Genomic DNA, 23496 nt, shown 5'->3' on the forward strand with positions numbered 1-23496 from the left:
CACTCGAATTGAAGGCGCTTTAATCCTGAGTTTGTACACACTATTTCTGCAACTTTGATCAATAGATGTTTCATGTTCTGTATCTCTTTTAGTACACTGTGGGTACTTTATGCTGCGAAAAACACAGCTTATGGATAATGCCATGTTGCCAAATTTCTTTTGATCGCTGTAATTAAAAATCGCGGATTAAAAACCGTGGATAAAATTGACATTTCCAATTAATTGTGGTAGTGCCGCAACATTTGGGTTAATAACCTAATTTTTTTAGGTACTGCCACAATTCTGCCGTGCTAAGGAAAAACGCCGTATGAGCCTTCCGGTGTTGCCAACTTGTCTTTGATAAAACACGGATTCCCTGGTGAATTTGTGAATATTTTTCTTCCAATTTTCCAGAGGATTTTGTTTGTATTTTGATCTGAAGTTCCTGAAAATTTCAAGGAGAAATATTCATAATTTTCCTCAAAAATAAACATTTTATCAAAGGAAATTTGGCAACTCTCGAATGTTCATACGGCGTTCTTCCTTAGCACGGCAGTGTTCACGCCGTCCTGCCCAATCATTTACACACGAGAGTGCATCTCGCCGCGGGAGCTCTGAAAACGAAATTGAAGAAATGATTTTTGATCTATCCTCCAAAATGCACTTTATGCTATACTCATAAAGATCACCTGAAAATGCATACAATTTGACGAAATTCGGACAAGTATTACTCTTTGAGGCTTCTTTTCGACGTGCAATGGTTATTTTATACTTAGTAGAGATACTATAGACCAAAATTAATGGTTGAATTGAAAAATGAATAAAAATTCAATTTTTTGGAAATTTTTGCCCCAAAAAACCAAAATTTTGAATTTGCGGAAAATCCTGACGTGATGGAATTTTTTGGGTATTTTTCCCAAACTCAGCGCTAAAAAATACATAGGAATCAATCAAGTTATTCCATGCAACAAGACATGACCAAAAAAACGCAGGTCTGTGTAGTCGTCCCTTAAACGGCTCCTTCATATAGGAAGGTATTCAGCATAAGCGAACTGTTAATTGAAATTCATAGACAAAGCGATAGACAAAGAAGAAAAAAGACATCTAAAACTATCCTTTTGATGGAAGTCACTGGTTGCGATGAACAAAGGAGGTGGACAAATGATAGACTAACTAACGGCAACCCACGAGAGCTCCAATATTCCCCCATCATTTTCCCCCCATGGTCTATAACGACCACCCGTTTCAACCAATAGGATCGTTCCATACTCCCTATCCTTCTTTGTCTATGGCTTTGTCTATCAGTTTCAATAATCAGCCCGCAGCTCTCTATAATATTTAGAGAAAATCCCTCTAAGCAGAAAAAAGTAATCTAATTTGCTACAGTTACGTGGATTTATTTGAAAGCAGTCTAACTACATCAGACGTTCCGTATTTTTCTCTGGTGTTTTATATTTTAGACAGAAAACTAAAAAGCACTGAAACTTGAAATTCCATGCATCAGTGAATTATTCTTCATAATCATTAATTTTCAGCGAGTTCACAGAAGCTTTTAAAAAGTTAAATTTAGTTCTCTATAAAAAAAGTTATTGAGAAAATTAGACGACGTGAAATGCAGATAGACTGCGAGTTCAATTAAATCCGTCCATATTTGTAATAGAGGGTCGAAAAATGAAAAAAAAATTATAGTTGAAAAACCAACAATGGAGGGGTAAGAGGATCTCAAATAATTTCCTAAAAATTACGTATAATAAAAGAGCTGCGTAGCGTTACGCTCACATTCAGTGTCTTCTGCGGGCCGATTATTGAAATTGATAGACAAAGCTACAGACAAAAATGACAAAAAGGATACGGAGGGATCCTATTGGTGGAAGCTGGTGGTTGCAATGGACAAAGGCAGTAGGTAATAGACTAACTAACGTCAACCCACGAGAAACCCGACAGTTAGTCCATCATTTTCTCCCTTAGTCTGTAGGAACCAACCATCATTTCAACCAACAGGATCGCTCTATACCCTATGTATTCTTTGTCTATAGCTCCGTCTATCAATTTCAGTAATCAGCCCACTGGCTCTCATACATGTAACAGTGTTACATTGTAACACTGTCCAAGTTCAACTGCAACAGAGAGTCTCACGGTAGGCACCACCCACTCCTGGGACTTTAATCTGTGGGTTAGTCCCTTAAGCAAAACACAAATTTTCTGCTAAGTACGTGAGTAAACTTCACTTGCATAAAGTGTGGAATCGTCATAGGAAGTTATCAAAAACTTTCCTCCAAATATCACCAAACCAGCACAAGAATGGGAGGATTAATTTTGCAGCGAGCAAACAGAAAATATAATCACTCTAACTTCTTGTTTACCTAACTCAGAATAGTCTATTGTCCAGCTTACCACCGCTGCCCATTCCAAACGACATTTCGGCGCTTTACAACAAAATTCGTGAATATTCTAACCGAGAGCTGGCAACGCAGCAAAACGCGACATTGGTGGCTGGCTGTTTACACAGTCCTCACTTGAAAACCGGACGACCTCATTCACAACTCGGACTTGGATAACGATTCATTTTGCCAATGAAAAATGAATACACAGTTGTCATGTTGCGTTCAAAATCCATAAACTTCCATTAGCATCCGTGGGCGGTTTTGCAGAATCAACCACAGTTGATAAGTTGGCAGCGCCGATAGTCCTGAATCCCCCAGATAATTTGCAATTTTTCGGTCTAGTCGCATAATCCTTCAGCACTCTTATCGCAAATTAAGCCAAGCGATGAATAATGCAATTATCTCTGAGGGAACGGTCAGTCCAAGAATAAGAGCCTCTGTGGCGTCATGTCAATACGATGCGAACACTGACATTGATATCGAATTATTCCCGAGCGCATCAGTTTCAAATGTTAGTTCAGGTCAGTTTTGTACGTCTTGAAACTACGCGCTTTCGTGCTAACGCTACGTTTTTGAATTGGCTACTTTTTTCGGGCCATTCGTCGCACAATGGACAGGTCCGAATCTCCAGCAATAGATTAGTTTGGGGGAAAAGAAAAAAAAAAAACCCACAATTTTTTCTTTGGAAAAATGCGTACTTACAATTGCAAGATTGCAAAATGCTCGTCAAGTGTTTTCAGGAAGGGAGCAAGCTATGTTTTCTCCTTGAGAGTTTTTCGAATTTTATTCAACCACTCAAAAATGTTTACAGAATATTCAAAGGAAGCCTTTTTTTAACACTTTAAATATCTTGATAATCCGTCCCTAAAGTATTTTAAAAGAACTAAGAAGCCCGAGAGAACTTTACAAAAATGAATAAAAGAGGGGAAAAAATCAAGGAGCACAAAATCTTTGGTATTAACCTGTTGGTTCATCGATCTTTTAGAGTCGAATACGTCCTATTTTCAAGCTGGTTCAATTTTTGGAAATCGTTAAATTTGACACGGAACTACCGTAATATTTACAAAACACACATTATATTTTCTTTTAATACATATTTTTCTTTCGTCAATTTTTATCTTCAATTCAAAACTTTTCATAAATGAGGATAATCCATAAAAAGGGTGCAGACATATCAACATCATGAGTTGAAAAACGCTGACTCCGCGAGTTTCAATATTAGAGCCTAACACAGAACGGAGTGGCGAGCTACCAGCTCGCAACGCCCACTGGCGCCTGCAAACCTAAGGGGATACATCACGCATTGCGCAATGTGGGAAGTATCCCAGTTGGGTTTGTAGGCGCTAATGCGCGTGCCGCGCTGAGCCGCAGCATGCCATGGCGCACAGTGCGGCACTCTTATAGACGATGCGGACAAACATCGGTGAAACACACTTAACATCAAATAATGAAGATAGTGACACCGACGTAGGAAAACCGTGTGGCAGTATCGAGGTAAAACACTCGAGGAATAAAAAAATGCCATACCTCAAGATTTTTGGCGTATTTTTTGAGAAAAGATGATTTGAGGTTAGCAACCTCTGTGGCGTCACACAATGGATCGAGTCAATCAGAGAGGTCGGACATGAAATACTTAACTAAAACTACAAACTTTGTTGTTTAATTCGCCACAATTTAAATTTTAAGGGGTGCTTCTGTAAGAAAATTTCACGAGGCAACCAGTGGAACCACTTTTAGGACCTCAAAGTTTTGTGTAAACGGCGTTACAAGCTTTTAAAGTTTCCAAATTTTGTCCGACTTCTCTTATTGACTCGATCCACTGGCGTCAATACGATGCGAACACTGCTATTGATATTGAATTATTCCAGAGCGCATCAGTTTCAAATGTTAGTTCAGGTCAGTTTTGTACGTCTTGAAACTACGCAGATGAAAAGATACCATTGAATTAAGCAAATTGAACCACGACTGCAGCTTCCAAAAGCCTTGAATTCACACATATTAAGTACTGTTAACACGTTCAAAATCATCGGGAAATGAGGAACCTCTCAGATTCTCCATTCGGCCATTCCCTATGCGGTCTCTATCCGGCCCTCCTTCAGAGGGGCACCAATACTGCAGTGCTAAGGAAGAACACCGCATTCCAGAGTTGCCAAATTTCCCTGGATAACAAATGTATTTTTGACGACATCCATGTATATTTTTCCTTGAAATTTTCAGATATTTTAGATTAAATTGAGTATAAAATTGTCTGCAAATTTTCGGAAAAAATATTCACAATTTTTCCTATGAATTCGGTTTTTATTGAAGGAAACGTGGCAATGTCTGAAGGCTCATACGACGTTCTTCCTTAGAAAGGCAGAATGAAAATCTTGCCCCATCAGGTGCTGAAAGTTCATGCCATGGCCCTGCCTCCAATATCCGAATGGTTCTCCTTTCTTGGTATATTTTTGTGAAAGTTTTGAGATTCATTTCATCAAAATTGGAAAAGTATATCTTAAAGTCAAAGGTAATTGCACCGATTATTTTCCAAATTACGTAAACGCCAATCTCTATTTTGGTGGTAGAGGGGTTGTTTTTTCTTTGTTTTCTCTGGTATAATTGTTTATGTCTGATTTCAAAATAACCTTCTAAAAGAACATACATTCTTTGGAATTCGAAGATTCTCATCAAAACGAATAAAACTTTTTTTCTTGTTTTTCGCGCATTCACAATTTTGGCGCTTACGTGATTTGGAAAATAATCGGTTCAATTATTGTCCAATGTAATCAGGTACAAACTGACCGAAGGTTGTAAAAAAATGGGGGAAATTTGTTGAGTCACGGGAAAGGAAAGAAAACAATTACGTTTTCTCATAAAATCTTTTTTCCTGTAATTTCCAAGGTATATTTACAAAGTAAGTTTGATATTTACATGTTAAATTTTAGCGCTAGAAACTTAATTACAATTTTAGACACTAAATCTGACATCAAAGGTAAAGAAATGCAAATAAAAAAAAAAAACAAAACAGAAAAAACTATCAAAGATTAAAACAGTTTTTTCCAGATTATTGACGCTCGTCAGACTTGAGAGCAAACTTTAAAATGCTGAACAGAATATTGAATTGCTCTTCCATCGACCCCATTGGTGATGACCAGTAGCGTGGCGTGAACCACGTACCACGTGAACCAGTAGAATTGCGATATATCGATTGTTATGCCACTTAAACCTATGGAAAAGGATCGATAAACAGGGTGTTCGCAGCGAACACCTTCATAATCGATTCTTTACCACAGGTTTAAGTGGCAAATCGATCGATATATCGCAAAGCACGCCACGCCACTGGTGATGACGTAGGATTATCGAAGCTGCAGAGGGTTGCATATCCCTTACCACGATTAAAGAAACAGCTCAATCTCAACGAGAGATTTTGACCTAAAAACTACCTCAATATCAGAGATCTGGGCTACATCCTCATACATATGATGGGTCCTGTGAGGGAAGATTCTCACACATCGTAAGGAACAATACCTATTATTCTAAGATCACACATACTTAATATTACATTTTGCGAATATACCTAAATACCAAGAGAGGGGTTGTCAGGTTCGTAAAAAGCAAACGTAAAACGTGCTAATAATCTTGGGTTACATTATTGGATTGGTCGAGCAAAGGCATGCGGAAAAAAGGGCTCACTTTAAAAGAGGATCTACTAATATTTATCATTTCTTCGATCAGAAGCGGAGAATGCTCACTTTTTTAAAGTGGAAAACAGTGACGTGGCGTAATTTGCGATGTATCGATTGATCTTTCATTTAAACCTATAGAAAAGTATCGATGAACAGAGTGTTCGCAGCGAACACCTTAATAATCGATTCTTTACCATAGGTCTAGATGGCATAACAATCGATACATCGCAATTCACGCCACGCCACTGTTGGAAAAGTAGTTATGTACACATTTGCAGTCTCGTTTGTTTTGAAATCACATTTTCCTTCATGTAATTCAAATAATTAATTCCTTAAATCGTGCTTTCAACTTGAGCTTGATGCTTTTTGGTAAAGACTTTAAAGAGAAAGGAAGGAGAGAGGAATCCCTTTCACCACTGTGAACTCACAAAAATATATAGTTGCTTCAACGAATTAGCCTTACACATTCAGTACACTTGAGAAAGTACAAAGGGCGAATCAGATCGATTTCATCGGTTAGGGTTGTAAGTTACAAACTGATTTTGAGGCAACTTTCTAAAATATTTCTCGTTATTTTAAAGTTTTACAGTTAGTAGTTTACAGATACTGTGGTTTTACAGTTTACGAGTTGAAAGTTGGCTGAGCTCAAATCGATTGTAAAGTGATGAAAGGCTCCAACGTTTTTCATGACATTAGGAGAGTGCCTCATAATGTCAGATGAGGTTAAGCAACTTTATTTTCATTTTAAAGTTGATAAAATTGGCTGCCTCAATTTTTATTTTTGAAAATTTGCTTCTCTACTCCATAAAGTTTGACCGCAACAGTTCGTAAAAGCGCAAAATTGATCATCTCCAAGGAGATAGGGAGATAGCAAAAAATTGTGCAAATCCTAAGTGAGACTGCACCACCACGACAAAGCAAAGGTGAAGTATCGATAAGGGATGTTTTTGCCACCCTAGCTGAATTTTCTTCACCCAACGATTGTTTGCTCATTGAAGGTCTATATTTTGGAGATAGCAACATAAATTGGTCATTTTCGGTCTCTTTTTGGGTCTGATACTGGCCTAAGCATGGGTTTGAGGGCCGAATAAGGCGAAAGAGGCGGTCGAATGCCAAAAAATCCGCCTCTCTTGTCCAAATCGACCTTCAGGCCGTTATTTGAACCAGTGGCACACCCAAAAACAGACCATAAATGACCAAATCATGATGCACTTCATCGACCTTCGATGAGCAAATACTCCTTGAGTTGAAGAATGAAGGGTGGGTCCAAAAACGACCCTTTTCGATACCCATCCTTCAGATTTTGTGAGTCAAATTAAGACAAACGAGAGAAGAAAATGAGATTAAGTTTGGATGAGGAAGTGTTTCTGGTGACAAACTTTTGAATCAGAAACTTTAAACGTGAGTTGCCACCACTTAAGCTGCAGCAGCAAACAGGTAGGAAGAGAAGAGTGAACACATGTTACAGTTGAAAAGGCTTGATGCCAACAAAACGCAGGACTGTTTAAAATGATCTTCCGTCAAACATTCAATAGGTCCTAAATAAAACTATCGATATTACAAAAGAGTAAAAAAGAAAAGAAGACATTTACACACGAGAGTTAGGCACTTGGTTGACGCAACCGGGTAGGGCTGCGTTTTAACATTATAGGTAACGTAGGATTTTTTTCCTAATACAAAACAAATTAACATGGTAAAGAAAAGAAAAGGATATATTAAGAGATACGATGCATTAAGTTAAGTTAGGCAGGCTAATCGAGGGGTTCTATCTATGGTCAATATTAAGAAAACTCATTTTAATTTTTAAAACTGAGGGAAGCATTGGAGTTTGATTTTGGACTTTCAGTTCCATATACTTCAGAAAAAAAGGGATGGTGGAAACGCTTGCGCGCAGTTCCGCGCGTAATTCGAGGAGAGTTCAAGGTCAATCAATTCGGGCGTGGAAAATATGAACGTTAACACACCGATTATTATCTGGTCTAATCCAGTTCAGGTGTTATCTCGTCCCATCAAACGTGTTTTGGCGGATTGGCGTCGGCCATGATGATTATTGCCGACGATGGAACGACTCCTCTTACAAAATGTTCACCTGTGCCGTAGTATCGTTTTTGAAGCGGGAAGCTCAAAAAACCGCAAATATCTTACGCAGACTGTGAAGTTATGAGTACATTTCAGACTTTGCCGATGCGCTCATCGTGATTTTTGAGGCATTATCTATAAGAAACAACTCTTATTTCTGCTCTAGCAAAAGTTTGCAACAGGCCCATTGAGAAGAAAGGACGTATGGGCGTGTATTTCATTATAGAATGCTCCTAATTCTCTACGTAGGTCTTGATGTTCGTTTATTTTTTTAATTATTACATGAAAAGTTATAGAATCCTTGCAAAAAAGGAAAGCCGCGCGTTATTGCGCAAGTGACCGCAGACCGGCAGCTCCACCAAAAAGACCGACATGTTTCTTTAGTTCTAAGTTTCTAAGTTTTTAAGCTTTCTTAATAATTTCCTGACCCCTCGAGGTTTTTGGAGGAAAATTTCCAAACTTTTCCCTTGCCTTTATGTTAAATTTACTTCTTTTTCAAGGTCTCTCTCATTTCAAAATATTTTCGCCTCGTAAACGCCGACGGAAGGGATAACCAATTTGTTATTACGCTGTTCTCATCTCATCCACAGGTGATCGACACAGCAAATTCATTACCAGAAAAAGATTTTGCATAAAGTTTGGGTCATCAATTTGTCAACTTTTGAAATTTCCAATGAAGTGTGCATTGCGTCCTCAAATAAATGAAATTAAAAGACCATGACCGGAAGTAATAGAGGTCAAATTGAGGGAAATGGAGGAAAAACAGGAATGAGTTATTGCGAATAAAATTATTAATATGTTATTTTTAAAAGTAAGAATCTTGAAAGTCATTATTTTGAGTGAAACCGAGGCTTTCATAAATGATATTCACCTTACCCTCACACACTTCATGAGACGGTCTCAAAACTTAGTATTATTTGATTGGATAGATTGATTTCAGCAAATGTACTATCTCTATGATTGATCAAAGGTAACTGAAAGAGTTCAACTAAAGTATGAATTCGGAGTCAAAAATCTGTAGCTGCAGGAACATTGAGCTTCCCATAAATTACAATTTCATTAAATTAAATTAAATTCCAATGCACAAAGATGAACACCATGGGTTCTTTACTTCTGTACAGAGAGATTATTTCAAAGTCACCCACCATAAGTTGTATAAAAACTAAGAAGCATCACACTTGGATCAAAAATTATGATCCGACAATTTTTTATTTTTAATTCCTCTTTAGTCCTTTTCTTTTCTCTAGATCAAATTAATGCAGAACAAACATCTATATTTTATGTAATAATAATCTCCTCATTAAAGTTTTTAGTCTCAGCTCGTTTGGTATGCAGAGTTTTATCAAAGATCACTCATCAAGTAATTGTTGCAGTTACTTTTTAAAAGCACGGCAACAAAAAACAAACCTTGAACGTCAAACGAAGTGAAATTAGTTTAGTGGTCATTTTTGCATGTATCAGCTTTCACCCCTCATCGCGTGTAGCTCGAAGTAAATGTACTTTCTACACTTTCATGTTCGAAAGCTATAGACTTGGTCACGTTCCAGAGACATTGGGAATTCATCACGAGAAAACTAGTTATAAAACAAGAGCGCTATTTAAAAGATCAATCTGGAAGAACAACTAGAGTCATTCAGAGTCAAATGATTTTAACTAAAGCCAATTTTGATTCGAAAGTACTGAGTCAAAATTGGAACAATCTAGTCTTCAATACTGGAATAGAGTAACACCATTTCTTTCAATGTTTCTTTCCTCTCCTGCAACCCTCTTGTCTAACCAGATACCGATCCTCATTTTGAGCCCCCATCTGCGGACTTATTATTGAATTTGATAGATAAAGCCTTAGACAAAGAAGATTCAGAGAAAATAAAGCGATCCTATATCAATTACCGAATCAGCTAAGTAATAGCAGACTAACTAATGGCAAGCGACGAGGGACCCTACATATGTAGTTAATCCATCACTTTCCCCTTATCTACAACAAAACAAACTCAACCAATGGAATCACTATATTTTCCCTTTTCCTTCTTTAACCATATAGCTTTGTCTATAGACAATGAAGACAAAATGTAAATGGAGGATCTTATTTGAGGAAGCGGGTGGTTACAATGGACATAGGAGGTAGGTAATAGGCTAACTAACGGCACACAGTCGATCGAGTCGATCAGAGAGGTCGGACATCAAATTTTTCACTAAAACAGCAAAATTTGATGTTTATTTCGTCACATTTTAAATTTTGAGGGGTGCTTCGAGAAGAAAATTTCACGAGAAAATCAATGGACTGACTTCTAAAACCTCAAAATTTTGTATAATCGGAGTTATACACTGGAAAAGAAAACACATTGGATATAGAGTCCAGACTCTTAAAAACATCGACGAGAAAAAATACTCTTGATTCAATCAGATTTCTTAAATCAAGAACCAAGCCTCTTAATTTGAGCGGATTCCTTTTGATTTTAGCTTAAATCTGATTGAATCAAGAATCCTAATTCTTGTCAATGTTTTCAAGAGTCTGGACTCTAGATCCAATGTGTTTTTTTTCCAGTGTAAGCTCTTAAAGTTTAAACATGTTGTCCGACCTCTCCTATTGATTCGATCCATGGTGCGGCAATCCACGAGAGACCCTACAGAAAATCCATCTTTACCCTCTTAGTCTATAAGAAACACCCATTTTAACCAATAGGATCGCACCGTGCTCCCTACGTCTTCTTTATCTATCGCTTTGTCTATAAATTTCAATGATCACCCCGCTGCGAACCGATTATTGAAACAGGTAGACAAAGCTATAGACAAAGACGACAAAAGTGATTTGGAGGGATCCTATTGGTGGAAGCGGGTGGTGGCAATGGACACAGGAGGTAGGTAATGGACTGACTAACGGCAACCCACCAAAGACCCGACAGTTAGTCCATCGTTTTCTTCCTTAGTCTATGAGAACCAACCTTGTCAACTAATAGGATCGCTCTATACTCCCTATGTCTTCTTCATACATCGCTTTGTCTATCAATTCCAATGATCACCCCGCTGGACGGTGTAAATAGCGCCGGGCGGAAAGCCGGTTGATTATCATAGAAACGACTCGTTATTCACAGTATTAACAGTGATACTCTGCAATTGGACCTCGTTCGTTGAGGGCTCCCTCTCCGACTCGGAGACGATATACTCCTTATGAACCGCATCACCCGTGGTAGCACTACCGACGACGCAATAATGGGGTTCCGGGTCGCCGTACTGCGAGTGGTAGAACTCCTCCCTCATCATGTGGTTGAGCGACCCGCAGCGGAAGTAGAGGATCTGCTGGAACGGCCGTCGGAAGTCCCGGTTGAGCGTCGCGTAGATCACCGGATTGAGTAGAGAATTTGCGTAACCCAACCATAAGAAGAGACTCGAGAGGGAGGAAGGGATGGCGGCAGGGTCGGCGAGGAAGGGCCGGACGAGGGCCAGGACGAAGAAGGGCAGCCAGCAGATGGTGAAGGCGGACATGATTATGCCCAGGGTGGTGGAGGCTTTGCGTTCTTTGGCAAGTTGGAAGCGGAGCTTCTTGGTGTTGGTGATGGGGTGGCCGTTTGGAGGTGGGGGTGCGTGGGGGGCCTTGGATTTTTTGTTGGCGCCCCCGACGCGGAGTTTGCGCTTCATGTTGATGCACCCGGAGGACGACTGGCGCCGGAGCATCGGGGCCTGGGACTCGTTCGAGGCGCGGTCGCCGGTCGGGAAGCAGTGCGAGGTCGGCTTCACGGCCAGGTTGTTGTTCGCCCCGCCGCTGCACTGTAACACAGAGAAAACGCACGGAGTTAGACAAGTGGTATGGTCATGCTCAGTGAATGGCCGATGACAGATTGCCTAAGGAGGTGTTAAATTGGGTTCCTCCTGGGAGGAGACGGGGCTCAGGACGTTGCATCCACCTGCGATGCATTCACTCAGCCGTTAGATTAGGTTAGGTTAGGTCAGATTAGGTTAGGTTAGATAGGGTGGATGCATAAAGGTGGATGCATCGGGGTGGATGCACCGCAGGTAGATGCAATGTCACGCAACCGAGGAGGCGTAGGGGAAGTCCTACAAAATCGTGGATAGGTAGCATTCACGATGAAATTACAAGATGCAATTTACCAGATGACTTCTGGGTCGATAGACAAGAACGGTGATTAGGTGTTGCATAGCGCGCGGGTGCACTGTAAAAGCAACTTGTACGAATATATCATCGTGGGTTTGCTCAAGTACGATGAAGATAAATAACACTGGTCAACACGGGTAAATTTGCCTATACAATGCCTTGACTGATTTCAGCTAGATTTTTAGCGCTGATTCCAAAAATGACCACCATCTTGCTGGGTCAGGTCGATTTTTTTCGAAGAAATCAGAATTTTTCCGAAAAATTAAACTTTTCTCGAGAAAAATAAATTTTCTGGAAAATTGATGCACCATGAAACCTACATACACACAAAATATTGAGACTACATGGGCAAAATTCCGCAATGAATTAGAGGTAGTGTACAAGGAAGAGAGAAAAAAGAAAGAGAGGAAAAAGAAAACGAAAAAACTTTGTCCTGGTAAGTAGATGGTTAAGTAAATGGTTTTTTAAAGAAGGGGAAGTCAATAACAAGGGAGTCTGCGGCGTAAAAATTTTCAGTAAAGTTAGGTCCGACTTTGGACTCTGAGATTTGGGCAGAGAACGTGCTGTGTAGTGCCAGAGTAGTCCAGTCCAATATTTTCTGCCATAGGAGGGCGTAATGTTACATTATACTTTAATTTCGTGTTCTGACAATAAAAAAAATTAGATATTAAAGTGCTTTTTCTTGAGACCAGAGTTTCTGAACTGCCAGCTGTAAGCAGCCACAACTTCAATACAGTTTGACATTCATTACCAAGTTTCGTTTTCAAACGACGTCTGTTCTTCGCTCTGGTAATAGTACCTCTTTTCGCGGTATTGAATGTTTTCGGACTCAGAAAACGCATTAAATCGTTAAAATGTAGGAGTTAAGAAACTCTTCCCCATCTTCTTTATTTAAAATTTAAGTAAAATTTACGTTTTAACAAATGGATTGCATTTTGCAAAAGGGAACCACTAGCATTGCAATGTTGCTAAGATTGTGCAACTTCTTTTGTCTTGGAGGAAAACCCCGATTATCCATTCATAGTTTCTATTTAACTCGCTAAAAACTGTAAATTTAAGACAAAAATTACCATCTAAATTTCATAATTTTTCTCGATTTCCGCAATTTTATTGCAAAAGATGAAGTTGCACAATCTTAGCATCATTGCAATGCTAGTGGGACCTTTTTGCAAAATGCAATACAAAATCATTTAAATTATTTTAGACTGAGATCCATTTTCTTGTGAACGAATCCATTTATTCTTTTTGATTTACGATACTTTACACGCGATGTATAAGCAGCGTTGACTCCGCAAAGTTCGATAAACCGAGCGAAACATTACCCGGAAATCCCGACCGGTTTCCGGCAAAACCGGACGAGAATGAATTACAGCAAGAGCTGTCTGTAATGAGAGCCGTATCGGAAACCGAAAATCACAGGGCGCACGAACGAGAGAGGCTCCGCTCTGCATGTGAACCGGGGCGAGTCGCGTGCGTTGCGGGTTGCGGTCTCGCGCCCGCCCCGCAAAATCGCGCTTCCGGATTCCACCGCCCCCTAAAATGACCGATTACCCTTATATTGTGCTTTATGGGTCTCCTACGCGGGTCAATCAACGCGTTTAGGTCATTGAATTTTATACGCGTTTCAGCTTAAACCCGAATGTAATGCGTTTAGACGCAAATGCACTGAAAAACAATAGTTCTGTTCACAGGGCTCCTGCACTGAAAAAAAAATATCGGTGTATTTACTAAGAAAAGGGTAAAATTACCAAGAATTCAGGGTTCTATTTGATCCCAGTTTTTTCATGGTAAAATTACCATTTATGGAATTGGTAATTTTACCGAGAAATCTCGGTAAAATTGTTGAACTTTCTCGGTAATTTTACTGGACCTTGGTAAAAACGCCAATATTTTTTATCGACTGTGGTAGAATTACCGAGATAAAATGGCAAAGTTACCGGGAATTGATTACCAATAAAAGTGGTATTTTTACCTGAAAAAAACAGTAAAAATACCGGTTTTTAGGTAAGCTTACCAGTCTGTCTTGGTAAAATTACCAATAATTGGTAAAAAAAAGTGAGATGGTAAGGGTACCAACGGACCTTGGTAAAAAAGCCGATAATTTTTTTTCAGTGTGTAGATCGAATCGACGCCGGTTTTTTAATAATTTGTCGATCGAATCGATGTCGATCGATTCTCGTATCCATTTTTCGATCGACTCATGTCGACCAAATCCATACCCTCCTCGATACCATATTACGTTTCGGCAACTGTGTCCTGGAATTCGGCGAAAGACACGGATGCAAAAGAGGGTATTTTCGTGCGTGGAGCAATTACAAGCGGACTCGGAGGACACAATTTATGGTGCCCCCGCCTTGAGATCACGTCGATTTTCAATACAACATCCACTTACGCCGCGAGCACTGTCCAATATATTTTCGGCGTTCCACAATCCCACATCCACATCGGATTTCAAATTCATCTCGCGGCGTGAATTTACGGCCACGAAATAGTTCCGAGTTCCTCTCCGCCCGATTTCGGAGATTACCGGTCTTCAATCGCGGTTACCGTTCTTCGAGAAATGGACGTGTTTCTATGAAACGGAACTATGTGCGTTATGACGTGAGCCCTGAGATCCAATATGAGTATATGCATAACAGGGCTCACGTCATAATTCACATAGTTCCGTTTGATAGAAATACGTACAAATGAAAGATAGAGCGATATGGACTGAATCAGTCAGAAATGAAGCAATGATGAATCTTATCTTGAAAATAAGTTAAGAGTTGTAGCTTTCCCTGGTAGCCTTGGCTGTTAGAGAAAGTTTAAAAAACTCGATAATTTCACACAAAACATTTTTTTTTTCTAAAGATCCGAGTCAGGAAACCGTTTTTTTGTTTTTACGTTAAAACGCCAACTTTTGCTTCAAATAGTTTATTATCACTTTGACAAAGTATAACACGTAAGAAAAATTTTATAAACATTTTGCATTAAAAATTCACTGTTATGTTCGAATATTTTGCAGTTTATTTTGGGTTTGGTACCAATTCTCGTGGTAACGGGAATACATTTCTTTAAACAACTGGTGATATTTATTCTATTACTGGAACCAGGAGCATTCACCTAGCAATAAGTTGGAGCAAGTAGCCATTAATAATATTTGTTGACAGTTGACTTTCTTTGACAGGGTTGCCATAATTTCTTTATCTTCAAATCCCCTGACTTCCCTTGACTTTTCCCAGACTATTTATTACTAACTGCCCTGACTCCAAAATTTTGTAATTCCCTAACTTTTTCTGGCCCCCCCCCCCCCCAAAAAAACAGAATCGCTGATTTTCGCTAAGTTTTGGACAAAATTTCCTTGATTAGAAATCAAATCATGGGAAAAGGCATTATTCAGCAGGCGGTTAAAAGATGAAAAGGCCCGAAAATGACCAGAAAGGGTAAAGAGTTGGGGGATCAGTGATACATAATGATTAATAGATGTGTGAGAAATTCCCTGACCTTCCCTGATTTTCCCGGTTGTTCAGAACTTCGGCAAGCCTGCGTTGAGCATCCATTACACAATGGAGACTTCATGAAACGCTTATCTTTATTATATAATTTTTTACGAGCAAAAAATATTGCACTCTACAAGGAGAGTTGTGTCCACCGTGCGACACGGCTTAGCGGAAGCTTTGCATTGTGGGAGGGGGCTAGGAGAGGGTGTCCTCAGAGCGGAACATCATCAATCTAACCTGAGAGGTGTTGTATCGGCACCCTGATATGACGCCCAAGACCAAATCTCTCCTCGACAGCGTGCTTGAATTCACTAACACGCCTCTTCTCGCTCAGCCCGCGTCACTCCCACCTCGCACGGCCCATCCAAAGCTCACCAAAGCTCTGCCGTGTCAAGGAAAAACGCCTTATGAACCTTTAAGCGTTGCCAAATTTCCTTTGATAAAACATGACTTTCTTTGTAAACTTATGACTATCCCCCCCCCCCCAATTTTTTAGATAATTTTGTTCGCAATTTTATCCGAAGTTGTTGAAAATTTCGGGGGAAAATATTCATAAATTTCTTCAACAATAAACATTTTATTGAAGAAAATTTGGCAACTTCCGAATGTTTATACGGCGTTTTTTCTTAGCACGTCAGAGCTTTACCCTGGTCGCTTTTCCGGGAATTTCCTCCAGGTGGGGAACCCGGGACCCGACCCCTGAGTGGCACGGATTGTAAAATGAGGCAAAGTAAACAAGGGGAATCTTGCGGGAAAACAAGTGGGTGACGACCATAGAGAGTGACGAATCTCAATTTTTATCGAGGCCCGAGCTTGTTTTTGTATTGAAATATTTTTGATCTTTCCCCCGAAAGTATTTTTAGAACGTTGTCTTTTCATGCGGATAAATTGAATGGTCTTTTGAACACAAGCAGAGACCGAAGATCGTTTTCGATGCATCAAACAGGTGAGATTGTATTGATATCGATTGGTTCAACATGTAAACAGACTGCACGTTTGGCGCAATGCGAGAAGTATTCATGCAGTCTTGTAGGCGCTACTATGGGCTGTGCGCCGACCGCACTGTTTGGTGCAATGCGTGAAGTATTCCTGCAGTCTTGCAGACGCTAATATACGTTTAACGCCGGCCGCACTGTGTTTGGCGCGATTATTCGAACTTGCGTTAGAATAATCGCAGTATCGAATTATAGAGCTTGAAAGGCCCATGCTGTGTTTCGACCCCGTAGGAGCATTCTAACGTTGCCTCGTTCCTCCCGATTAAATATTTTCCCCGAGAAAAGTTAGGAAAGTTCTATATACCCATGACCATCATTCAATCTTTTCACTTCATTTATCATCAGAATGTAATACATCGATGATTTGTCAACAAACTAACCTATACTAGCGTTAACATAAAAATGCGTTTATTTTCCAACTGTTTCATGTGTTGCTAAACTTCTACCTTAAATTAACTTCATTTTAAATTTGCGCATTCCTGTAGCAGATGCTGGGTTTCTATTCGCGCAATCGTTGTGCCTTTTTCGCGCAATCCTCATACATTTTCTTAGACCTTTCGCGCAATCCTGGATTACCGATACAGGATGGGGAAGAAACACTGTTCGATTAAAGGGCTGCCAAAACCATAACAGTCCCCGATTTTATTCAAGTAGACGCAATGTTTTTTGTGTCAGTGGGGCATTCAAAATTTTCTTGGCTTATGCAAAATTGTCACCTTCCGGCAAAAATATCACAGGCGCCATGCGACGTTTAAAAATATTCGCCGCAATTTTATATTTTCACAGAGAAATCGTTGGTAGGATCTGTTTGAAAATTGCACTGAAATTTATCGGTAGTCCCTTCCGGGAGTAGGTTGCATACTGAAGGGAATGAAATCAAAGCGGGGTGTCTAAAATAAATTGTCTCTGTCCGAAATCTTGCGTGTGTTAATTAGTTATTTTAAGTGGAAATAAATTTTATCATACGAAGTTTACCGACCACCATAACGCAATATAGCCTCGCTCTGACTCCTAACACTGCTGATGTTATTGTTTATTTATTTATGTCCCTTGTAGATTATTTATCACTGCCCATGAAATGAAACTGGGCAGCATGTGCTGCTACTGCAACAATATTTTTATCTCACGGCTGAACTCTCATTTTTAAGCCCATCTGCGATAGAATTGTTTTTACAACCTCCTGTGTTATCATTACAAGGACGCTTGTCATATTTGATCCAATAGGATTCTTGTAATTCACCTCAGACAATATTGTTCGAAATATATTCTTGTTACCATCACAGGACTTCCTATTATTGGAACAAGACCCTTGTTTCCATGACAAGACATTCTAAATTGGTTGGCAAGGAAGTCTTGTAGATCAAATGTAAGAAGGATCCTGCTTCTGCAAATCAATTAGGGTAGTTATTTCCAGTTTTTTAAGGGCGGAAAGCGTCCTCTTAGGGTTCAGGCCCAGGGTTCGCGACCAGAGGGCTGATTACTGAAATTGATAGACAGAGCTATAGACATAGAAGACATAGAGGGTATGGAGCGATCCTGTTGGTTGAAATGTTTGGTTCCTATAGACTAAGGGAGAAGATGATGGACCAACTGTCGGGTTTCTCATTGGTTGACGTTAGTTTGTCTATTAACCATTGCCTTTGTCCATTGCAACCACCAGCTTTCACCAAGGATCCCTCCATATCCCTTTTGTCATCTTTGTCAATAGATCTGTCTATTAATTTCAATAATCGGCCCGCAGGGGGCGTACTCCTGAGTATTTTTAAAAAAGCCTTTACCAAACTGGATCGAAACACGGCTGAAAGAGAGCAGCCGACAGAGCGTAAAGGGGGAGAGGGAAGACATCGAGGGCAATGCGTTGCGACTGGAAAAGTCAAGAAGGGGAGAATATACGCGTGAGTATGTTGGTAATTACAAAGGCCGTTTATCAGCCGCCAGGAGATGAAAGAAGGTGGAGACGAGGTGAAAAGAGAGAGAGAGACAGGGGAAGAAGAAACGGCGGAAGAGAGGAGATCCGAGGCACTCGTGAAAATGCTCGATTCACTTCTGCCTTTTAACTCATTACCATTTCGGGCACTTAGAGCGTCTTCTCTCAAACGTCTTTTTGATCCCTCGCCCTTATAAAGTACGGATCCGCTCCCTTTCGTCGCACAGTGGATCGAGTCAAAAGACCCAAGAGACCCTTCAATAGTATCTTGGCCATGGTGGAAATTTTAACTTTCGGGACTTCAGCATAGAGATGTTGCATGTGTGAGGGATTTGAGATTTGACCATTGATTCTTACGTAAAAGTTCGCGAGAAACACAACGGTGCCACTGGTTTTCTCTGAAATCAACTTCCAAGCTCAAAAAAGCTCTCAAGTTGCGGCTAAAATGGAGGGGATATCCCACGCTATCCTGAGATTCCACATCTACATCAAGGCAAACTCTCCATGCAAAAATAGGGAGCAAATACATTAGCAGGGTTGCCGTCTTTTCAGTTTGGAGTCCCCAAATAAAGTGGCAGCCCTATCAATGTATTTGCTCTCTATCTTTGCATGGAGAGATTGTTTTGATGTACAGGTGGACTCTCAGGGTAGAGTGGGATATCCCCTCCATTTTGGCCTCACTTTGAGAGCTCTTTTTGAGCTTGGGAGACGATTTCAGAGAAAACCAAAGGCACCATTTTGTTTCTCGCGAATTTGTACATAAGAATCAACAGACAAATTGCAAATTCCTCACACATGCAACATCTCCATTCTACTGTAGACTTACCTACATGGTTGATGTTCAACAACGTGTTGGCAGTTTCGTTTTGCAAAGAAGCCGAAAATGGACGAAGTTTGAGAAACTTGTTCGGCTCATGACGTCACCCGAAGCTCATCATCCACCATGTAGGTAGGTCAACAGCCGAAATTAGGGTGATGACTGATGCTCCCTTATAATTGTCCCTAAGGAATTGTTGTGTCCCTGAAAGTAAAAGCTTCCAGCTGTCGCCAAAATTCCAAGGGAGGGTCTCTAGTCTCTGCGCGTCAGTCGGAGAGGTCGGACATTAAATTTTGAACTGAAACTGTAAATTTTGATGTTTATTTTGACACATTTTAAATTTCAAGGGGTGCTTTCAAAGAAAATTTTAGGAGGAAACCAATGAAACCTCTTTTAGAGCCTCAAACTTTTGTGTAAATGGAGTTATAAGTGTTTCAAAATTTTGTCCGACCTCTCCCATTGACTCAATCCACTGTGCGCCGTTAACTCTCGAAGCCCTGACATCTTCACACTGACCCCCTTTCTACCCCACCGTGATAAAACCTCGCGATTCAATATGAGATTCGATGTAGGTACGTGCTTTTTCCCAGCGAGGTCGCTTTCTTCTCCGTTACATCCTCCTGCACTGCTGTATGGACTCGTCTGCCCTGCAGCATCCTCAGGAACCCACCCTGTGTTTCTTGTAAACTAATTCCGACTTTGGATGGTGCTCTTTATTGCTGCTCGTCCTCCTTCGACGTTTCGTCCGTTGTCAAAGAGATGTTTTGAAGGAGAAATTGATGTGCGAACTCGATATCAATCTGCCAAAAGGAATTACACTATCCGGCTCATCCATAAAGAAACACTCTGTGTTCAAACAGTGCATTTTCTGCACAGGACGAAGCAAGTTCCTTCAAATTTTCAAAGGAATCCGCAAAAAACGTTCTCTTGTGAAAAATTAAATTGCCCAGTTAAACTTGGCAATAGCTGAATTGGCTTGGTTCCTTTCTGCTAAACGCAGTCCAAGTATCCTGCGACTACTTTCATTCAAACGGCATCAAAAGGTTAGAGAAAAGGGGACATACAACTATTTTAACTCCGGGGCGGTGATTTTGCCTACACGACAGTTTGAAGGCGCTTTTCCCCGGATCGCAACTGAGAGTCGCGCTAATCACAGCGTACCGCTCTTTCACACGTCTTTCCCGCCCACTCCCCTCGCAGAGCCGGGAGCGAAGGCGACGTTGAGGCTCATTGCCCCACTTATTCCCGGAATGAGAGGGGGGTACAGAAGAGGGGGCACAGGGGGAGCACAAACGTCAGCTGTTGCTCTCAATTGACGAAGACGGTAGGATATCTGAGACCCGTTCATTCATTAATTGTTCGAGTGTGAGAGTCGGGAACAAGGTCGTGTTTGTATTCAGGTGTCGCAGAGTGGAGAGCGGGGTTGGATGGGGGCTTCGCGGGTGGATGAAAGTTGTCAAATTCAAGTAAATTGTCAAATTGTGACCGACAAACTTTTCTTCTCACTAACGATGAGCCGCAATCAGTACGAGCAAATAAACTATAATTAAAACAAAATCACAAAATGAGGTCGTCAAACTTTTTTCGGGAAGGACCGCGAGTTGGAATGGATTTAAGAAATTTGAGAATGCATTTTTCTTGATATTTTCAGATAAATTGCAATTAATTGTGGATAAAATTCGATGGAAATTTAGAACGAAAAAAATCAGCGAATTTTCTGAAACATTCGTGTTTTATCAGGAGAACTTTGACAACGCTGTGAATTTCAAAGATTTTCCCGACTTCTGATGATTGATGAAAATGTTTGTGTTTCTGGAGGTAAGCAGTTACAATCTTGGAGTTCATTTCACTACTGCTCGTAGTTCATATGTGTCTCTTTCAATGCGAGTTAAAATCAAGAAGTTCATTAAACTATGCTCATGTGGTCGCTTTCATACCTAACATGCTATTACAGTGGAGATGTCGCATGTGTGAGGAATTTGCGATTTGACTGTTGATTCTTACGTAAAAGATCGCGAGAAACACGATGGTGCCACTGGTTTTCTCTGAAATCATCTCCCAAGCTCAAAAAAGCTCTCAACTTGAGGCCAAAATGGAGGGGATATCCCACGCTATCCTGAGAGTCCACCTCTACATCAAGACAAACTCTCCATGCAAAGATAGGGAGCAATGGAAAACAAAGGGTATGTAAAAGCAGCCCGAAACGGAAACGACAATCAAAAACACAGGAATAAGCGGAAACAAGGCTAAAATACAAAATATAAAGGCAGGACGTTTCGGTACCTTAAGGCACTATTATCAACTGCAAAAAGAATTAAAAATAAAAAAGAAATTAAAATAAAAACCAGCAAACGGCGTTACATCGTGAAATTGGTAAATGAGACTCACACAAAAATCCGCACCGGCGTTTTCATGTGAAAAATTAAATTTTCCAATCAAATTTGGCGGTAGCTGATGTGGCTTGGTTCCTTTCTGTTTAATGCAGTCCAAACAGCATTGACCTCCGAACTCGAATTTTGCGGCACTTGATTATATTGCTTAAATTGTAAGATTTGTATGGTAGGACGACCTCATAGCCAAAGGCAACCCGGACGACCGCCCAAGAGATGGGCACAGAGCTGCCTTTCATCCCCGGAGAATTAAGTGATCTCTCTCATCGCCATCATATTTTATTTATCATACTAATTTAGAGGCTAGACAAACAGGGTCACGGCCCTAGTCAGAAGTTAGAAGAAGAAGAAGAATAAGAAGAAATTGTAAGTGCGGGGTCTCTGAAATGTATTGCTTCTGAGTGAGAGCACTGGGGCAAATTCATTTACAGACCGAAAAATTGGTAGCATTCCTTTCAGACACGGTTGCCAAATCTCCAAATGATTTCAGAAGTTTCAGCTGATTGTCGGGCAACCCTGTTCTGGTTCGTGTATGTTGCAGGGACGACGCGGGCCAAGACCAAAAAGTGACGCACAATCAATCATTCACCGGTGACATTCTCAACATTATCACCCCTCGCCCAAAACCGCCGTGTAGCGCACACTGCTGCCATGCTGCTTCGGAAAATCCAAAACAAGAGCTCAAAATCATACGAATGCAGTTCAAAATGGCATAGCTGGAATGAATTTTTTAGGATGACTGCCAGGCTAGGCTGCGAGTTCATCAAAAATCTTGAGGGGAACGCGGATCAAAAAACATCTAGAATTCCAGACTTTGAGGATGAGAAAATGTAGAGTACCTAGATAGGAGAGTAAAGACAACTGGACCGCGTTATGCAGAAAGAAACCAAGCCACATCAGCCATTGCCAAATTCAACAGTGCAATTTATTTTTTTAAATAAAAACGGTTGTGCGGATATTTAAGGAAATCTCGGGGAATTTTCTTTTCATAGTGACGAAACAAATTCCTTAAAATTTTCAAAGGAATCCGCACAAACGTTTCTCTTTAGTAAAACATTAAGATTGCCTAGTTACATTTGGACAATAGCTGACGTGGCTTGTTTCCTTTCTGCTAAACGCGGTCCAAGCGTGCATTCCCACAATCAACGAGGCCTTCGCCACTGCCTCCTTGGATGAGATTAGGGCCCGAAAGGGCAGCCAACCTATGATTTCAAATTACTCGTTGTTATTACCTGTGAATTCATGTATTCATGACAAGGCTCTTTTAACTGCAAACGGAACTAACGTTTCACAATCACGATCAGTGTGGACTTGTGTATAGTCTTCACAAAACATATTCTAGGTCAATTTCTCAAATTAAAATATACTAAGAACTTTTCATCGCTCATCGTAGCCAGCCAGCGTCTCGCTGAATGTGGAGGTTAGCAACGACTCAATTTCAGATTTTTGTGTAGAAAGGTTAGGAGCCTTTTCGGACTTAATAACTTCCATGGTTTGATACGTCCATACCCGATTATCACACTTTCACGCTTAGAAATAACGCATTTTTTAATGGAAAGTAGCACAAAGACCAGCTCTCAAATTAAAATCGGTATTGAAGGCGTTAAAACGAACAATACAGCTCTATCTCGACACTCGCGCGAGAGTATACAAGCCGAACGTATTTACGA

General features: G+C 40.3%; 1 protein-coding gene across 1 annotated transcript in view; it reads right to left on the reverse strand.

Annotated features, from left to right (window-relative positions):
* Nucleotides 1-10534: 10534 nt before the first annotated feature.
* Nucleotides 10535-23496, reverse strand: part of LOC109038784 (5-hydroxytryptamine receptor 1) — a 535893-nt gene continuing 522931 nt past the window's right edge. Inside the window, exon 3 of the mRNA XM_019053972.2 lies at nucleotides 10535-11872. Coding sequence (XP_018909517.1) covers nucleotides 11174-11872 — 699 coding nt within the window. The 3' untranslated portion in view covers nucleotides 10535-11173. The remainder of the gene's footprint in view (nucleotides 11873-23496) is intronic.

Source organism: Bemisia tabaci, chromosome 8 (genome assembly GCF_918797505.1).
Source record: "Bemisia tabaci chromosome 8, PGI_BMITA_v3".
NCBI lineage: Eukaryota > Metazoa > Arthropoda > Insecta > Hemiptera > Aleyrodidae > Bemisia > Bemisia tabaci.